Consider the following 20161-nt stretch of genomic DNA (forward strand, 5'->3'; position numbering starts at 1 on the left):
CTGGTGACCCCAGACATTCAAAACAGAGACTTTTTTTTTTTTTTTTTTCTAAAATGAATTTGTTTTTGATCATGTAATAGTTTGTTGTACTATGTTGCAAATAAATGTTAATTTTAGCCAACATTTAGGCTATATACAGGGTGAGGAAGCAAAATTTACAATATTTTGAGGCAGGGATTGAAAGACAGTGTATGACCAATTAGTTTATTGAAAGTCATGAGAATTTATTTGCCACAAGAAAATGTACATAATAGAAAATGTTTTTATTCTATGTGTCCTCCTTCTTTCTCAATAACTGCCTTCACATGCTTCCTGAAACTTGCGCAAGTGTTCCTGAAATATTCGGGCGACAACTTCTCCCATTCTTCTTTAATAGTATCTTCCAGACTTTCTCGTAATAGTTTTGCTCATAGTCATTCTCTTCTTTACATTATAAACAGTCTTTATGGACACTCCAACTATTTTTGAAATCTCCTTTCTTTGGTTTCCTTTCCTGATTACTCATATGGGCAAAAGTTTCTGAAAAGGTATGGATAATAGTGTTAGGTATGATTATGACATCAATATATGTTTGGTTTCAAAACAATTGACGTAGTGCCTGCTGAGAAAAAACAACTAAATGTTCATTGTAAATTTTGCTTCCTCACCCTGTAATATATATTATTATGGACGGAGGCAGTAAAGCCAGGTGTAGATTACTGCACAAAGTGAGAATTTGATTTTCCTTGGTCAGGATGTGTACAGTCAGTCCAGCTTGGATTTACAAGGCTGACAGTTAATACTGAACAAACAAGAACTCAAACTATGAATTATGAAAGAGCTGCAGCATCTGAATCCAACCACAATGAACATTTGACAGATAAACAGTACCACAGTGCTTCAGTTTCAGCTTCAGAGTTTGTCATGTCTTTTATGTATTGTGATTGTCTCTCTCACCTCAACATATACTTTTTATTAGTAAGTTTTTTTTGTTTTTTTTTTTTAATGAATTACTAGAAATTTCAGGCAACCCCATGTGGGGTCCCAACCCCAAGGTTGAAAAACAGTGAATTAGGCCCATGGTATTAACCCATAAAGACCCAGTGTGACTTTTATGGCAGTTCTCAAATGAATTTTTCTCTGTATTTAGCCTTTCCTTAAGTGATTTATCACTTTTTATTATAATATTGTCCTCTGAATTCAGCTTTTTTTTCTGTGAAAATATTGATATGATTGACTGATCATGTAGATCAGGGGTGTCAAACTCATTTTAGTTCAGCGACCACATACACCCTAATATGATATAAAGTGGGCCAGACCATAAAATAATATAAATAATAGGATAAGAACTTTTGAGTGAAAAAAGTAAAATTCTGTAATGAAAATGTTTAAATCTACGAACTGTACTTGAACATAACATTAACAAATATGAACAACCTGAAAATTCAAGGTGCAATGTTAACAATATTACACCTTAGTTTATCATTTATAGATGTACATCACAACATACAGATCAGTTTTTCTACAAATACACAAAACATTTAATAACGGAGAATATTTTTAAAAATCCACATACGTCTATTAAGACATTTCAGGTTATTCATATTTTTTGTAAAAGGCTAGTCTGTAAAAGTAAATATTTTTGCAAAATGTAACTTTTTTTTTTACAGTAAAACAAAGATAAAAATTAGCAGTTTTCATTATTTATAGGTAATTATGATAGTATTTTACTGGTCTGACCCACTTTAGATTGAATTGACCTGAAATGATTCTAACATCTTTGATCGTTAATATTTTCAGTGTGATTTTTGCATTTCACAAATTCAACCCACAGGCCAGATTGAAGTCTTTGGCGGGCCGGATTTGGCCCCCGGGCCGCATGTTTGACGCCTGTGATGTAGATGTTCATAGAAGTTTAGATTAAAGTCAAAGGTTATTGTATCAAAACAGAAAAAACTGAAGAAAAGGTGACTTTTTCAGTCAAATCTCTCATTAACTGAACATAAACCCAGTGTCTCCATCCACTGTCATTGATCCAACTCCATGGGTTTTACTGGTGAATCAATGTTGTAGAAGATGACGGTGTTTCCACAGTAGCTACAGAACCTCTGAACATCCAAATGGGTCATATGTGATGACCATGAAAAGATGACAAAATGTATTCTACACCAATTATTTACATGTATTGATAGCAGTAATGGAGCAACAGTTGAGATCAGTAGATGCTTTTGGTTGATGGTGGATATCTGGGTCTTTATGGGTTAGTTTTTGCAAAAAGTACACTCAAGACAATAACAATGAAGAGGTCACATACAACCAAATGGGATCACAAGTAGGTCAGACCAATAAAGTAACCTGTTAATAATGACAACACAATTTTTTTCTCTTTGTTTTAGTGAAAAAAAAGTAAAGACATAAAAATGTTTACACTTGCATGGGCTACTAGCCTTTCACAAAAAAGGGAATAAGATGAACAACCATGTACAATCTGAAATGTCGTAACCCATAAAGAACCGTGCTACATTAGTGAAGGAATGTTTCTCTCTATTTAACCTTTCTTAAGTTATTTATCACCGTTTATTATAGTGTAATTCTCTGTATTTTCAGTCAAAATCAGTTTTTTTTCCAATATTCAATTTGTTGATCATGTAAATGTTCATAAAAGCTCAGATTAAAGTCAAGGGTTATTATATAAAAAAAAACAAAAAACAAAGAAAACTGAAGAAAAAGGGACTTTTACACCAAATATCTAATTAACTGAATGTTAAAACAAGTGTCTCCATCCACTGTCATTGATCAAAGTCCATGGGTTTTACTGGTGAATCAATGCTGTAGAAGATGATGATGTTTCCATGTTCACTACGGAGCCTCTGAACATCCAAATGGGTCATATCTGATGACCATGAAAAGATGACAAACTTTATTTTACCTGAATTATTCCTATGTATTGTTAGGATTAATGGATCAACAGGTATTAAATATTTAAGATCAATAGATGGTTTTGGTCGCCGGTGGCTGTTTAGGTCTTTATGGGTTACAAAAAATAAGCACAATTTTAGCAATATTATGCCTGTCACTAAATGTTTTGTGCCTTTGTAGATCTGCTGCAATCAGTAAATTGTAATGCACATGTATATATGATAACCTGAGGCATAATACTGTTATAATTGGATTTATTTTTCTTAAAAAAAACATTTTTAAAGAATAATTTGTACATGTAGAGTGAAAAGGTTGGAGTTGTCATTTATAGGTTCTTATGTTATTTTTTTACTGGTCTGACCCACTTGGAACCATATTGGGTTGAATGTGACCCCTGAACTAAAATTAATGAAAATGAAACACACTCAGACACATTTTTGAGCAATGTTAATGGCTGAGGTTAACTATGGCATCCCACAAGTGAAGATTTTATACATGCATGTCATTTATAATACACTGTTGCCCATAAATTTGGACTCATTTTGTTTTCGGACACATTCCTCTTTTTATTCGTATTCATACACATCAGTAATCACATTTAACCGGGTGCAATGATGACGTAATGAGTCCTATTTACACTTTATTTATCAACTATAAATAACATTCTTGCAATTATTCCACAAAAAGAGGTTAAAATATTTGATTCCAACTTCAAGGGCATCAGTGCATTTATTCTAAACCTCTCTGAGATTAAAAATCAACAAATCAAGACACAACAAGCAACTTCCATTCACTGCAAATAAATAAAATACAATATCTACTTATATATTTTAAAACACCAAATTCACAGTATAAAAATGCATAAATAAATAATAGTAGTGACTGCATTAGAATATGTAGAGTGTCCTTGTGAAGTCATTTTGAAGAGAAAAAAAATATGTTCATTGACTAAATTAACTTTACTCAGCACCATCCGTGGGTGGAACAAAACGCAACAAAGCCAGCCATCTCATTACTGATCCAGAGTTGTTGGGATCCACAGTCTGGGTATAGCACTAGGATAAACACTTGTATATCACTGTAGAAAATTCTGTCAATTATTTTGATAAGCGACATGGGCACATGGCAATTACTGGATTAGTGTCACTCTGGCTTGCCTCTGTCTTTGCCTAGTTGTTGATGTTGTCCCTGCAGATGCAACCAGCACTGACACGCACAGCAGATTCTAATAAAACACTTTATGGAGATTTATTCAGACTACATTGCATGCATTTGACTGTATTTTAGATGCCGGCGATGTGTGTGTTTGTGTGTTGGGGAAACTGTCTTTACACATGAATAAATGATGTGGACAGCCTGTCATATGAAATGTGTGAGGAAGAGCTAAGAGTATGCAAGGTCAACCTCTCAATCTTCTACGTCTTTAACACATTGACAAAGCTCATGTCAGTGTGTTAAAACCCTTTCACAGACCAGAGTAGAAGCCTTTAAGCAGGAACATGTTACCTCTCCCACTTAAAAGCTTGTGTTTTTGAGTGCATGCCTGTGTCTGTGTCCTTATTCGGAGAAGCACATTTGGTCCCTCCTCTTTTAGATTCTGGCTCTGCTCAAATCAGTTTAATTACCAACAGGTTGAGATATTCAACATTACACTGAAAAACCTGAAAACCATTTGTCTTTATTCAACTGTCTCCACCACAGGTTAAACATATTTATTTAGTCTGGAATATAAATTGGGAGAAATTAGAACCAATTAATATCTAATTTGGTAGTTTCTTACACTGCCAACACAGCTGAAGAAACTGAGTAACAGACCTATAGGTCACCTGATGCACTGGGATTTATCCCTTCAGCCACCAGGCAGATGTGATGTAACCACATCATGATTTATGGCGAGATCATGACCACAATTATATTTACCACGAGTAACGTTCCTCTATCACACTTCTGTCCCAAATGAGGCTCCTGAAAGAGCTATAAAACTGTCATGCACAAACCCTGATTTATGCTGGAATTCCGTTTTACCCCCTCCCGGCCACGCATGTAGCTACAGAAGCGTGTGTCAGCTTTAGTATTTTTTTTTTTTCTATGTGTGTGTGCGTGAAGCAGCCACCTCCACCGATTTGTTAAGAGTCCAATTATGGTGATGATTTGTTCCCCGCAATGGCTTTACTTGGATGACCTAATTTCCTCACAGAGTGTAGAGTGGGGGGAAAAATACTAGTCCTTTTTTCTCTTCTCCTTCCTCTCATTCCGTCCTCCTTTTCCTTTCTTCTTCTTCTGCTGCCATGACACTGCATTGATCCGTACGGTGACAAAACACTGCTGTCATGCATTCCTGAAGTGACAATGTGACATGGCCCCTTAAACCCTTGTCACTCCCTCTGCCACACACATGTGCATGCACCCTAACATGCACACACATGCTGCATGCCTTGTGGAAGAGTGATCTCGCCAGTGTAAACCATCACTTTTGCATAATAACATTTCAAGACTACGCAGGCACACACATGCCAGTGACAATCCACTGACAGTAGCTTCAGACAAACATGTTACATGTTGTCTGTTTTTTCCCCCTTTTTACAGCTTCCTGTGAGGAAGGCCATATTTCTTCCTTTCTCTTGAATCATTTTGAAAAAGTTCTTCTTTCACCCGCTTTCCCTCCTCTTTCGACCCCTAGACTCTCACCTCTCACCTTGCTTGGCCTGTTTGGGTCAACTATTCACATTCTCTGCGTTGCTCAGCTAACCAGCCACCTTTTTACTCTGTTTCTTCATTCACAGTTGTTTACTTACATATACATACTCAGGGCTTCTGTGTAAAAAAGCAGAAGTTAAATGTGAGGTTTGATAAATGTAACAATGAGAGCAGCAGGAGTGGGTATAAATGCTTGTGGTGCATGCGTGTGCCATTGACGGTGATCGCTTGTTTGACAAGGGGCAGAGGTGATGACAGGGTCGTCTGCCTTGCCAGGAACTCCCCCCATAGCCACCACTCTCTATATACACACTCACCCTTAGCCCTATTCAAAGCCACTCACTCATGTGGTAATGTCTCTATTGTGACAGCCTGAACGCTTTATGGGCAACAGCTTGGTGCTGGCATTTGGGCAGAGGCATGTGTGTGTATATGAGCTTGTGCACGAGTGTGTGTACTTGGGTCTGGCTCATCCGCTGTGGAATCTGCCCATCTACAGCTTGAAGCACTGAGACCTCAGCTCATCTGCTCCACACCAGTGACAGATGAGCAGAAAAATGCAGGACAGGGAATGGAAAAGCGGGGACAGTTTCAAGATTAGAGGACAGGACTCCACACACAATTACATTCACATCATTCCTCATCTCTGCACTCTTACTTCCTACCACTACCGTCTCAGTTAAGCAGGCAGAGCGATTCGTCATGTCAGAGAGCCCTGGTGCTGCCATACAACAAAAGGTGAAAGGGAGTGTGGGAAAGGGCTGGTGCACAAAGCCTTCCCTGCCCCCGTCTGTCTCACTGTCTCAGTTGCATACGCAGGCCAGGATCCCCAGTAGCATCCCCCACCCAGTCTCTTAAGGCCCCCATCTCTAAAAACACAGCCAATCTCTCTGAATCTATGCATATACCTTAATACCCCGGTCTTACTAATTCATTTTGTAGTGCTGAATACCGTATCTCAAGGTGCTAACACTGCCAGGAGGGAGGTTTTTACTGTGGCTACCAATCTTAAAATATATGAGTTCATGTACAATATGCACCAAATATCTCAAACATCAGGTCCCCAGAGCTCCTAAAAAACCCTTTAGTTCAGTCCAGACAGCCGTTCAGCCAAACAGATAGAGGGAGGAAGACACGGAGGAACAGAGGGAGGGAGGAGGAGATAAAAACAGCTATTCAGGGAGGAAAATCAGCCGGTCTCTGCCAGCTCTGCCCACAAAAAGAGAACGGGAAAGAGAAGGAGGCTCTCATTGAGACTGACGCCAGCTCCACAGACAGCAAGGCAAACAAACAGACAGACAGATAGAGAGGCTGAAAAAAGAGGATATTCACACTGTTCCAAGTGTTTTCTCATCTGAGCCCTATTTGTGCACCTGATTTTCTCCAGGCCGAACTGTTGGGGTACACACACACACACGCACACACATATACACACACATATACACACAGACTTAATGCTGACTCTTAGGCAAAGTGAATGTTGTCTGGCTTATAGCTGAGGGCAGAGGAAAGATATTTACCGTAAGTCTACGGGGGAAGAGCAGTCAGTGTCTTACCGTCTCAATTTGTGTCCTTCTCAAACAGAGGAATGATTTCACAATCAATGAAAACTGACCTTGCCTTCCTGTATCACATTCCCACAGGAGCTGACCTATTAGCCGATGATGAGAAAAACATGCAGATTCACTGGGAAGGTGAACTAAATTTTAAGAACAAACAAGGCCTTTAGCAAAACTATTGTCCAATTAAAAAGAAAATTCTAAATCTTTTGTCAAGATGGGAAATGTGTGGAATTTGATTCAGCCAGTGCCACATCATATAAAAGGCATTAAAGGGGAGGAAATGAGGGATATAAAGAAAGATGGAGTCATCATGATGAATTGGAGATCACCCAAACAATGACAGTCGGTTGGCAGGGAGAGGAGGGAGAGATGCCCAACTCAATCATTTCCAGCTTGCTTAATGCCGTATAGTCTGACCGAGATCGAGAATCGTATAAGGATTTAGACTTCACTTCACAACCGTGTATATGCTGCAGCTGTTTAATATCTCTCTGGACTTATTAGGATCTGCCTTACCTGATCCCCTAGTGACAGTTAATCCTTTGTCCAATAGTGCCCACCTCAATGACAGAGAGTGCACCAGCCACTAGGGAAATGTTTTAGATGAATTCACACTTTACTGGTAATGGAATCATGATTGTCTGCAGAACGTGTCCAGTGAGCAGTAAAAGATCATTTAAACATATGAACCTTTTTAGCCCCTAACTTGTTTTTAAATTTCTCAAACATGTTGAGGAAAGAGCCGGGCTATACGCATTATTCCCAGTCATAGAAAAATAGGACTGAATAAACAGAGCATTAGTATTCAAGTCTTTATAAGAAACCTCAAGGTCTCTCTGTTTTCTTTGGAATGTGCATTGTAGCTGCCGGAAAAGTACAGTCATATTGACTGAAACTTACTCACAACTAAAGTAAACTAAGCAAAGAAGTTAAAGGAAACAGTAATTCTTTATTCTTAGAACAAGAACTTGAGAAACTTCTTTAATGATATGACCCTGAAGTACAAAAACAGCAAGTTGAGGCCACTGTGTCTTGCAAAGTTTTTCGTTAAATGAAAGATTAGTGATTTTATATCTAACTCCTCCAGTAGTTATAAGAAATCCTTTATAAACACACTTTGTGCTTTACATGTTCAGTTAGAAACATTTGACTTTGGATAAATATGTTGTACCGAACAATACGAAGTGTTGTTTTGAGTCACTAAATCTGTTCTAAGTCATTTCTGTCTGTTAAAATGCAGCAAACAGCAGTTATTGAAGCAACAGTAGATTGTGAAAATGACTGATATGTTGCAAATGCAGTAGCAGCTGGATTTCCTGCTTGTCATCCTAATTCAATACAATGGAGTGCAGGTGTGGAAAACACTCGTCTGTCTGCAAATATCTGCGTATCGCAAAACAAATTTTAAAAAATCCCATTAACATTACATAACATTTAATGTGACAAAATCACAGTTATTCTTCACAAAGGAATCGGGCGCCCCTCTTCTGCCTCTCCTACACACATAAATAAACATGCAGTAGATACACATGTGTGTGATTTGTCACCATCTCTCTTGGCACAGACAGGCCCACACTAATGGACAGACACTCTGTGTGCTAAACAAATTAGCTCCATTACGAAGAGACAGACAGCGAGGGTGAGAGAGACAGAGAGAGGGAACCAAATATCCAAGATAAGGGATACAGAGCAGGGTAAATGTACCGAAAAGCAATCATAGGAAGAAAAAGGAGAAGATGAGAATTAGGCATAGTTTACAATGAGTGAGACAGGAATTTTGCCATCGAACACTATGTTGTGCATGTGTGTCAAGGAGACACTAAGTGTGTGAGCCAGACTAGACATCTAAGCGCTTCGAGTCCTCGTGAGAGTGGGTAAATGTGCATTATCGTCCATCCATCACTCACTCATTACTCATTCACTTACTTACACTCAGACACACACATACACATGCACCAGGCACATACATGAATGCTGATACGCCCTAATACGTGCACTTAACACCAGACTGGAAGAGAGCGAGACACATTTATCTCCATGCAACTGTGTGGAAACGATACTGAGTGCATCTGCAAAGATGTGTATGTGTGTAGAAGTGAATGTGATCTGCCAGGTTTCAGGTCAAACCAATTCTCAGTCAAATGATTGGTTCATAATCTGATTGACAAGCAGCCTCCCTCCTCCTCCTTTGCTCCTCTGTCTTCTCCTCTCTCTGCCATCATTTATCATCTTCATTCCTCCTCATCCCATTTCTCATGTCTCCCTCTGCTGAATACATTTGTGGCTTCGTTTTATGCCCTCTCACCTCCTCTTGTCACTTACTCCTTTCAATCCCTTCACCTCTTTCTAACATCATACTTCTCCTCCCCTCTCCTCCTCTCCTCCTCTCCTTTCTATACATTCTCCACCCTGCCTCACTGTTGATAATATAAACACATCATTCTGTCTGTACTGTGATCATATTACCTGTGGTAACACCACTCATAACCACAGCACCTACGCCATCTGGAAGTGTGTGTGCGTGTCAGTGTGTGCTCAAGCTCCTTCATAAATGTGTTCCCAGCACAGACACTGTGAATAGAAGCAGAAGTATAAAGACTTCCCTCTGTAGTGGCCTTGAATGTTTTCTCTGGAATTACTACAGTCAAATAGTGTTGTAGTTGTGTTGTATAAAGTGAAAGGTTGATGCTTTTAAGCGCTCACGTACTGAATGAATTCATGTAGACCATCCAATGAAAATGCTGTGTTAAATATAGTTTCATAATGTGAGTGCAGAGTTGTATCATCAGGTTTTCATAAAAGCCTGTTGCTGCATAAGGCGGTGTTTGTAGAGTAGTGCTGTGATGTTCATGTTTTGATTAAATTACAAGCTTTTGAAAGTCACAATCATATCAATTAGTCTTAAAAGGGCTTGTCTAAAACTAAAACAATACATTAAGGTTCAATGTGTTACATCTACAAAAAAAAATCCTAAATTGTTTTTGATTAATTTATTCCACTTGTGAATGGATAGTAATGTATATGTATAGTGATTTTTATGTGGAGGACATCTGCTTCTGTGTTTCTACTGTTGGTTTAAATAAGGAGCCAACTAATATTGAACAGTCAGCTCCATGCACAACACAGACTCCAACACAAACTTCACATTAGCACAAGCTGTTCTCACATATTACACCTTCAAGGGATGCTCCAGCAGTTTAGTACTGTGCCTCCAAAGTTTGGGGGGGGGGGGGGAGGGGGTTCCACAAAGACATATTTGAAAGTAGAATCAGAATCTGTCAGAGCAGAGGCTGAGATATCCTGACTTTTCATGCCTATCACCCAAGCTCCATCTTTAGTTACTTTTGTCAGATTTTCTCCAGAGCAACTGAAGAAATTATAGAGAGATTTTCACAGACTGAACAGTACGGCCTGTTGACTGATCTAATGCAGAGAAAGGTGTCACTCACAGTGTCTGTCTGAGCACTTAGGGACTTTTGGAGCATATAGATCTGAATTTTGTACATCAGACGTACCATTACCATGCACAGACTGACATCAGTTTTCATTTATAGTGACTCTGCTCAAGTGAAATGATGTAACAATCTGACCAAGCATAACACAGACAGCCTTTCACATCACAAAACCCCCAAAAGAGCCTGACATTCACACTGTTTGAAGGAAGAGACACATAAACAAAGACGACAATTTTGCTAATGAGGCCGGGGAGATGGACCTGATGTAGTAGGAGGACAGAATGTGTAGAATGAATGACACCGCTGTGATAAAGCGTGTTCATGATGTGGGACTGACTGAAGTTGATGGGGCTTGGGACTAAATCTGATTCTGTGTCTGCCTCGAACGTTACAAAGCTCGATTTGTGCTTCTCTTGCTAAACGCAGCAGACAAAATGAAGGTCAGAGTGAACGGAGCCTCTGAACCTATAAGGTGAAGGCCACAGTGACCTAATCGGATAGGGGGCAATCAATCTGGACCTGTTATAACTGGTCTTTCTTAATGGTAACCTTAGTACGGGTGGATTTACGCCATGAGAGTTAGCAATGAGGAGAGGATGCCATCTGCAACGTGATGCATTATTCTGTTGAAAAAAAGGAAAACATTTAATTGTGGTCTCCTTTGACGTTATCGCAAAGATTTAATGATATGCTATAGGCCTAATTTAAACTCTTAGCAGCTGCCTTGGATCTATAGTGCCGTGTCACTCAACAATCAATATCTTCCTCACATAAACTTACACACACATGTACACACACCCCGGGAGGAATCTCTCTTATCGGGAAACATCAGATCAAGCAGATACACTTGAATGGGTATTGGGGCCAGATTGACTCACAGTGAGGGAAGTCAGGATCAATGTTTTTGCTTGCAAGCCAAACTCATCCTGTTGTTGTGTGTGTGTGTTTAAAAGTGTGTGTCCGGGGAGTGTTTGCCTGCCCAACCAGCTGTCCGTTTATTCACGGCATATTAATAATAAGATGGCGGTAAGGATCAGAAGACAGACCTGCAGCCCCCTGAACGGGCTGAGAGAGCGTCCATGCACTCGCCTGACAAGAGAGGCCCCTGGCGGAGCTCCCCCACTGGGCTCGGGAGACAAAGACAAGTGCCTGTGTTTCCAAACATGGGCCCCTCTCACCACCCAGAGGTCAGAAACTTAGAATAATCTAGCTCAAACAGGAGGGACAATGGTTTCTCCTGCACACACACACACACATTTAGGGATTAAGGCTTTGATACGACCCTGCTTAACCCAATAGAGGAGCGAATGGTAGGATGTCACAAGGGGGGAAAGAGGTTGCATGAAGAGGGGGATGAAATGCAGGAGAAAAAGTTTCAAAGGGTGGGGGAGTCTACGTGGGCAGAAAGACAAAATATGACGGTGGGGGGATGAAAAGGACAATCATAGGACATGTGCTTGACAGACAGAAAGCTTATGCATGCCCAGTGAAACATAGAGGAGGGTGAGATATGGACAGAGTGGACTGTATGATCAAAGCAGACAAATAAATAGAGACATGAAGAGAGAGGCAGACCTTACTGCACTCATGAGTCATGAATGAGCTTGTTGGTCTAAAAAGGACACATGGTCTTTGATCCTCTTCTAATAATGTTACTCAAGCGCCATATCTCAAATGCCACCACAAAAGGGGGAGAAACGACTGATGATCAGACAGAAAAATCAATCGGTAGATTTGTTACCTGACTGTAAAAAGCAAACAAGAAAAAAAAAAAATAGAAACCTAACTAAAAGATGTGGATTTTCTAATTAATATGTCAAAGTATGCTATATTTAAGATCTGTAGTGTGAAGAATGGAGCTCTAAATTATTCAGGCACAGCTGACATTTTATCACTTTAGCCTTGCAACTTAGTGTATTACCATGAAGAGCAGAATAATGTCAACTGTTGCCTAGGGGTTGCAGTAGTTGTGTTTTTGCCACTCTATAGAGTACAGGGCTAAATTTGGATGACTCTCTTAGAGCCTGTCATGCTCGCGCGCCCCTTTCAGTCACTGCAGGGACAGGACGCCATCTAGTGTATCGCCAAGAAGCACACAAAAGAAACTGAAAATATACCAGCAGGAATTGGTCATTATATAAAACCACACTGCATTTAGCATCACTGAGCAAAAATCCTATAATTACCTTTCTGCATTTTGGAATTCAAGTGGTCTGAGATAATGTGAGACTCCTACATCTATTTCTTGCCTGTGTTTTTGGGATGTAGAGAACCTACCCTGTGGTGCCCTGATTTTAGGTAATCACAAGCGTTTTCAGACAGGTAGGGGGTATAAATTTGTGATTGACAGCTCTAATTAGTTATTGCTGATCGTATTGTGTGAGACGTGACCTGGATGCGACTCTGCTGCTGTGTCTTGACATGGAATCTTGGAAAAGTGGCTTTTCCATTACAACATGAAACAACATCAGGTTCATCTATACTGGATTACAATTTGATGTTCAACAAAAACCTGTTAATTCACTGAATATATATAACATTACAACTTGGCAAAGGGCTCCAGTTTCTTTCTCATGTGTGGGAAGAGAGAGGATTTTATAAATGATATATCCATCTGTTATGTCCAGTGTTATCCAATGGTTTGTCTATGTTCACTTGGCAGGTCTAAATTTTTTACTTAAATAGGATTTTTTTTTTTTTTTTTTTTTTTTTTGTGTGTGGTTGTTCGCATTATCATTTAACCAGCATTAGAGTCATGTATGACCAGTCTGTGACCCATATGCAGAGAAGATGTAACACATGCAATTCACTGTGTTTATTCAAGTAAGTTTGGATCTTGCTGGATCCCACATTCTCAAGCACAGAATGATTAGAACTTTTACATCACTGAAATGCGACATTACCATTGAAGTCACATTGAAAAACAACAGATATTTATCCAATTTAGGACCACATATGAAGATAGACTGTCTGATTTAAAAAAAAAAATGGATTTGTGCTGTTCAGACATTCATAAAAAATCAGACATGAGTCACATATGGACAAAAAAGTCAGATTTGAGCTACTTTTGGCTGCAGTGTGAACACAGCCTGTAGGTTTGTACCAACTGCCAAGTGGATAGCGATAGCTTATAAAACAAAGGTCATGTGTACAGTGGAAAAAAAATATCTTTTTATAAAAATATCCATCTGAGTGTGGTTATGGTATAAGTCTAAGACAGAAGTTGCCAATCAGTGGAAAAAAGAACATAAAGGTTTAGATCAGTGGTTCCCAACCTTTTTTGGCTCGTGACCCCATTTTAACATCACAAATTTCTGGCGACCCCAGACATTCAAAACGGAGAATTTTACTTTTTTTTTTGCTAAAATTAATTTGTTTTGATCATGTAATAGTTTGCTATGCTATGTTGCAAATAACTGTTAATTTTAGATGACATTTAGGCTATATAATGTATATTATTCTGGACGGAGGCAGAAAAGCCAGGCGTAGATTACTGCACAAAGTGAGAATTTTATTTTCCTTGGTCAGGATATGTACAGTCAGTCCATCTTGTATTTATAAGGCTGACAATTAATACTGAACAAACAATAACTCAAAAAACTATGAATTATGAAAGAGCTGCAGCATCTGAAACTGACGACAATGATCATTTGACAGATAAACAGAACCACAGTGCTTCAGTTTCAGCTTCACAGTTTGTCATGTCTTTTATGGATTGGGATTGTCTCCGTCAACTCACCATATATTTTTTATTGGTAAGTTTTTTTTTATTTTTATCAATTACTAGAAATTTCAGGCGACCCCACATGGGGTCCCGACCCCAAGGTTGAAAAACACTGGTTTAGATGGTAAAATTAAAATGCTGCCTCAACCGGAATCAGTGAACATAAGCACTGTAAATAAAACTTGTGTAACGATACTGGTAAAACGACTACAACTCATATACAGGGTGGGGAAGCAAAATTTACAATATTTTGAGGCAGGGATTGAAAGACAGTTTATGACCAATTAGTTTATTGAAAGTCATGAGAATTTATTTGCCACAAGAAAATTGACATAATAGAAAATGTTTACTCTATGTGTCCTCCTTCTTTCTCAATAACTGCCTTCACACGCTTCCTGAAACTTGTGCAAGTGTTCCTCAAATATTCGGGTGACAGCTTCTCCCATTCTTCTTTAATAGTATCTTCCAGACTTTCTCGTAATAGTTTTGCTCATAGTCATTCTCTTCTTTACATTATAAACAGTCTTTATGGACACTCCAACTATTTTTGAAATCTCCTTTGGTGTGACGAGTGCATTCAGCAAATCACACACTCTTTGACGTTTGCTTTCCTGATTACTCATATGGGCAAAAGTGTCTGAAAAGGTATGGATAATAGTGTTAGGTATGATTATGACATCAATATATGTTTGGTTTCAAAACAATTGACGTAGTGCCTGCTGAGAAAAAACAACTAAATGTTCATTGTAAATTTTGCTTCCCCACCCTATAATTAGTCTAAAATATTACTTTCTTTCATTGCATTACCATTCAGAGATCTGACATCCAATGCATTTATGAGTCTATATATGAACCAGTACTTTGTAGGCTCCATTCTTCTATAAAATACACAATGACATAACTGTAATGGTTTCAGAATCATTTCAGAATTTGACCAATAGTAACATTTTTAAGGAAGAAATTATAATTCTAATACATACTAACAGCACTAAGCTGCAGTACAATGGAAGTAGCGGCAGCCACCTCCCTACTAATGGGCCTCTTTTAACACAGCTGAGGAAAGGAGTGGACAATTTGCTGTCTATAATGGCACTGGCCAAAAGAGACAGGTTAGTGAAGCGGTGAAAACCCACTCCATCTGAAATGATCGCGTCGGATCAGCTGTGGCATTGCGCGTCTCCCAACCGTGAAGAAGTGCGGGCCTAGAGCCGCTGTAATTAAAGCGCTTATTGATTAGACTTTACGCGCTCCTGCGTCCTCTGAACCGTGAGCCAGAGGCGCAGGGGTGGGGGCGGGTCAGTCCCTCTCACAGACATCCACAACGACTCACAGCCACGACACCAATGTCTATGCTAATGTCTATGGTAATATAGCCCCCGGTTTAAGTCGATTATTGACGCCTTCCTAAATGGACGGTTGATCCACAATTGAAGCTTTGTGTTAAAGGGTCAATAACAAGGAGATTGATACCAGGGCAGGAGGTCAGTTTCATTTCAACCTCACCGGTCTCAGGAAATGATTGCAAATGACATAGTTAATTGAAATATTAATTGGAAACTAAATGGCATTTTTCAACTCCACATGGGATTTCTATTAATCCCCTTGTTATCAAGCAGAATTTCATCTATGTGATCTATCTATAGATGCCTCAGGGACTTGGTCAGAGACCCTCATTTGTTGAGGCTCAACCTATTCTGGTTTCTTTTTTTCTGAAGTTTGCAAAAGCATAGTGGTGTAACCATGAAAATCAAAGAAACAGTCCTTAACAGTAATAAGAGACCAGAGCTAAGCCTATATCTGGACTATTGGAACAGAATTACAATGGTTGACGGTTGATGGACCTCTGGTGGGTGCTGGTAGTGGAGGCACAGCAGAACATCATCCAATCAGTCTGAAAAAGGTCGGTGTATTGATCGGTGTGTATAGCTCCACTATTACATATCAAAACATCTCTGCTCTTCTCAACACTCCTCTAGTTCCAACACTGACCTGACGTACTCTGCTCTTTACAACAGTCCATCCCCAGACAGACGTTTGGCCTGTCACGCTCATGAACTGATGTCTTTCAGAATCAAACCCAGACACATAAGTCTTTGTTACAGCCACTTTGTTCTTTATAGAAGTTTTCTGGCTGTTTTTCCTGTCTCAGTATTAACTTATCAATGTATGTACACAGACACAGAAAAGGGCAGTTGAAAGACGGAGTTAATCAGATTGTTTGATCAAAAAAAATCAACTTATCTCTAGCTTCGAAAATTAATCAATAAAATTCATCACTGTTTGATAAAGGATAAAATGAAACCTTGATCTGTCTGGATTTGATTCTTTATTAAACAGAGTGAGCAGACAGAAAAATATATCCATCTGATGAAACATTCTTTAATTAGTGCTTTCATTTATGAGATGCCTCTCACGTGTGTGTCTGCCTTTAGGTACTTCAGGTGTGTTTGCCTTGAACCATACACCAAACAGTCTTTCATATCGAGAATGGCTCCTCTACCTCCCCAATCTGATGCTAAAAGCCTACATCTACTGCAATAGAGTAGCACAGTAATGAACACACAGGATACAACTGCTGTCGAGGGTGTGTGAATCATGTCTGAGTGGGTGTGAATCGTCCACAGCTCAGAAAGTTGTGGTTTGAGGCAGAAGAAATTTGACTCCTTTATTCGTCTTGTCACCTTTCCTGTGTGAATGATTATTAAATGGAATTCTGCAATGCATTATTCATATTCCAGCCTGAATGGGAACTTCTCTGTGTTTGCTTGTTTTAGTTTGTGTGTATGTTCTTAAGCGTGCCCTCGTGTCCATGTATAGGGTCTTGACAGTGTGTTGCTTATTCTTATTTGCGGTCGATATAGGATGAGGATATGAGAGTCAGTATTGATTGTAATTTCCTGCGACGCCACATTCCACTCTCTTGCTTTATCAGGAGACTAATTCCTATCAGCTACGCTGTCGGCCAACCAACAGCTCTGGCTGCTGCCCAGGACAACAACTAATGAATAAGAGAGGAACGAATAATCCAGCGAGGCATTTCTCCTCTGACAAACAGGTTGCCACAGGGATGGTAATGATGAGCATGGGATATTGGGTGTGGAGAAATGTGTATGTGTGTGTGTGTATGTGTGTGTGCCAAGAACATCAGTGCTGGTGGGTTATGTGTATACTTCCTACAATGCGTGCCTGAATGTCTTTGAGAGTTTGTATATGTTGTACATATTTTGTATGCATTATGTGTTTGTTTATAAAGGCATACACCAGCCAAGTTTCACTGATTTTAATGGACATGTGAGACAACAGCCATTTGTGTGTCTTGGGGGAATTGCTGTTGTAGACTAAAAGAGTCAAGGGCAAGAAGCAAACATTTGCCTTCCATCCTGACAGCAGGTGGATGGCCAGTCAGGTGTTTACTTTGGCTGTCATTGTAGAAATGGTATAATGATCTGCTGGCTGGCATCTGCCAATGGCCCTGTTTCTGTTTCAGGTTTTGGTTTCTTCATGATTCACACCTGTTTTTTTTTTTTTTGTTTTGTTTTGGGTTTTTTTTTTTTTTTTTTTTTTTTTTTTAGCTTTTCTCAAACACTTGTTTCCAACAAATTACAAACAGTCTGGGACAACAGAGATGGCACGTCCACCTATTATTTTGAAGAGTCCAAAAATAATCCAAGATGCCAAAAGTAAATTTAGTCACAAGTTTTAAGCACTTCAGTGGTTTAAAAGTAATGAACAAGTAATTCATGCATTTTACTCGGTTACCAACTAAAAAAACCCCACCATTTCCAAACTGCAGTATTTCTCAACATGCCTACAACTTGTGGCTTCTAGCATGAGTAAGAATGAAAGTCCTAAAGCCTGTAATATAAATGTGTGTGTATACATACCACTGAGTGAATGATGCTACAGATGCATTGTGGGTAGAACTGTGGTGGGGTCCGTTTGTTATTTTTTACACTTTAAAGGTGAACTCATACTTTCCCCTCCCCACATTGTGGTCACTGTCACTGCTCTCCATTGCGACTGGTGAGAGAGGTAAGAGACGGAAGGGTTGAGTTCTATAAGAGTCTAGTCTTAAACGTGTATGATCATACAGACAAACGCTACAAGTGGGTAAGACGCTTTTGCTGCTGCTGTGTGAGTAAGACTGGTTTTATCCAGGGCTCTGATATCTATCAGTCAGCCAGTGAGATCATTTTCTGTGAGCGAATTAGATCATAAAGGTTTGGGCTGAGATATACTACACTCAGCCGTTAACTGACGACGCCGGAGGGTTTTTGTGAAGATGACATTCAGCCTGGTTCTAGCCACTCTTCTGTGCTTCACCACATGGATGAGCTCAGTCCACACAAGTGAGTAGAAGGAGCAGGATTTTTTTTAATGAGTTTCTGAATATGAGTGATGCATAAAAACTAAAACTGTTTTTCTTGTTAGTAAATGGACCTGCAGCGAATTGTTGTACGTTCTGGTCAACCACGAGAGTTCATCCGAAGAAAATTATGAACTACACTGTTCAGCCTGAAAGCCCCTGTCCTATCACTGCTATTGTGTAAGTGATCCTGCTTTTTTTTTTTTCCTTTTTTTAAACACCTTTTTTCACATAATTTAACAATGTAACTTTAAAAACTGCATTGACTTTAACAAATGTCAACCAATTCCAGGTTTTATACGAAGACCAAAAGAATTTGCTCCGACCCCAGCACTGATTGGGCAAAAAGGGCCATGATGAAGGTGGACAAGGACACAAAAGCCCTGTTGGAGAAGGGACAGAATCAAGAAGGATCAGCAAGTGGCATCATAACACCAGCTATGGCCATTTCATCAAAAAACACACCACAGAGAAAAGGCAGGAATGGAAAGAGAAGGCAGAAGAAAAGGAAAGGGAGGAAGATGCAGTGAAAAGGTGCCTGAGGAATCATTAACCAAATAAGGCACTGCAGTCAGAAAATATACTATTATTGCAATTATTGAACCTTTCCTACTGTATTTTATAACTATACAAACATCCTATTATTCTGGTAGATCACTATATATTTAAATATACATATATTGACTTGTACCTTTTTCATAACTGTTCGTATGTATTCATAAAGATCATATATGTTGAACTTTCCCACTGAATATTGTAAATAAAGTCTTATACAAAATTATGATTTTGTTGTGAAGAAATGGTTGTAAATCAGATAATCTGTCAGTTGTGTGACAACGCGTTTGTTTCTGGTTTTTGTTCAACATACAGGAAGGAAATCAACGCAGACATACATCCAAACAGAGATAACAAAGACATGCAATGATGAACAGATAGGAGATGTAATGCACCATGAGTGTAATAGTTATGCACATAGTAATAGACAAGAACAGCCAGATAAACATGAAAAAGGATGGTAATTTGCTTTGAAGTCGTACTGTGCAAGTAGTGTATGGCAATGTAAAGAAAACTGACCAAAGTCCAACAGATTTTGCTACAATAAAAAGTAAGTAATGCACAAGAGAGCATGGGTACCCTGTGTTATTATTTCTAGCATGGTGCGCCATCCTTTTACAACGTGATGTTATATATTTTGAACATGAATTTATATAACATGGAAGCAAACTGTGCAGTGCTTTCAGAAAAGAAAAGAAAAAAGAAAAGAAAAGAAAAGAAAAGAAAAGAAAAGAAAAGAAAAGAAAAGAAAAGAAAAGAAAAGAAAAAAAGAAAATGTAGGCATGAGGTGTTGGGATCCAAAGTGCTAGAGGTCTGTAATTGATCGCAGTTTTATTGCATTGATCAATGATTTCTGACTGACAGTCATATTAACATCTCACAGGGGACAGATGAGAGTGGATCA

At 39.1% G+C, this 20161-nt stretch overlaps 1 protein-coding gene across 1 annotated transcript; it reads left to right on the forward strand.

Moving 5' to 3' along the window:
* Positions 1-18334: 18334 nt before the first annotated feature.
* Positions 18335-19810, forward strand: LOC115436950 (eotaxin-like). Its single transcript, XM_030159974.1, has 3 exons — positions 18335-18685; positions 18768-18882; positions 18995-19810. The coding sequence occupies exons 1-3, from the start codon at positions 18619-18621 to the stop codon at positions 19230-19232; spliced, it is 420 nt and encodes a 139-aa protein (XP_030015834.1). The 5' UTR covers positions 18335-18618; the 3' UTR covers positions 19233-19810.
* The last annotated feature ends 351 nt before the right edge of the window (positions 19811-20161 follow it).

Source organism: Sphaeramia orbicularis, chromosome 17 (genome assembly GCF_902148855.1).
Source record: "Sphaeramia orbicularis chromosome 17, fSphaOr1.1, whole genome shotgun sequence".
NCBI classification, from domain to species: Eukaryota; Metazoa; Chordata; class Actinopteri; order Kurtiformes; family Apogonidae; genus Sphaeramia; species Sphaeramia orbicularis.

Bases quoted from the DNA above. Each gene is read 5' to 3' on its own strand.
- LOC115436950 (XM_030159974.1), top strand. From the start codon at position 18,619: ATGACATTCAGCCTGGTTCTAGCCACTCTTCTGTGCTTCACCACATGG. The intron at 18,686-18,767 runs GTGAGTAGAAGG...TTTTCTTGTTAG, and splicing joins GATGAGCTCAGTCCACACAA to TAAATGGACCTGCAGCGAAT. The intron at 18,883-18,994 runs GTAAGTGATCCT...AACCAATTCCAG, and splicing joins TGTCCTATCACTGCTATTGT to GTTTTATACGAAGACCAAAA.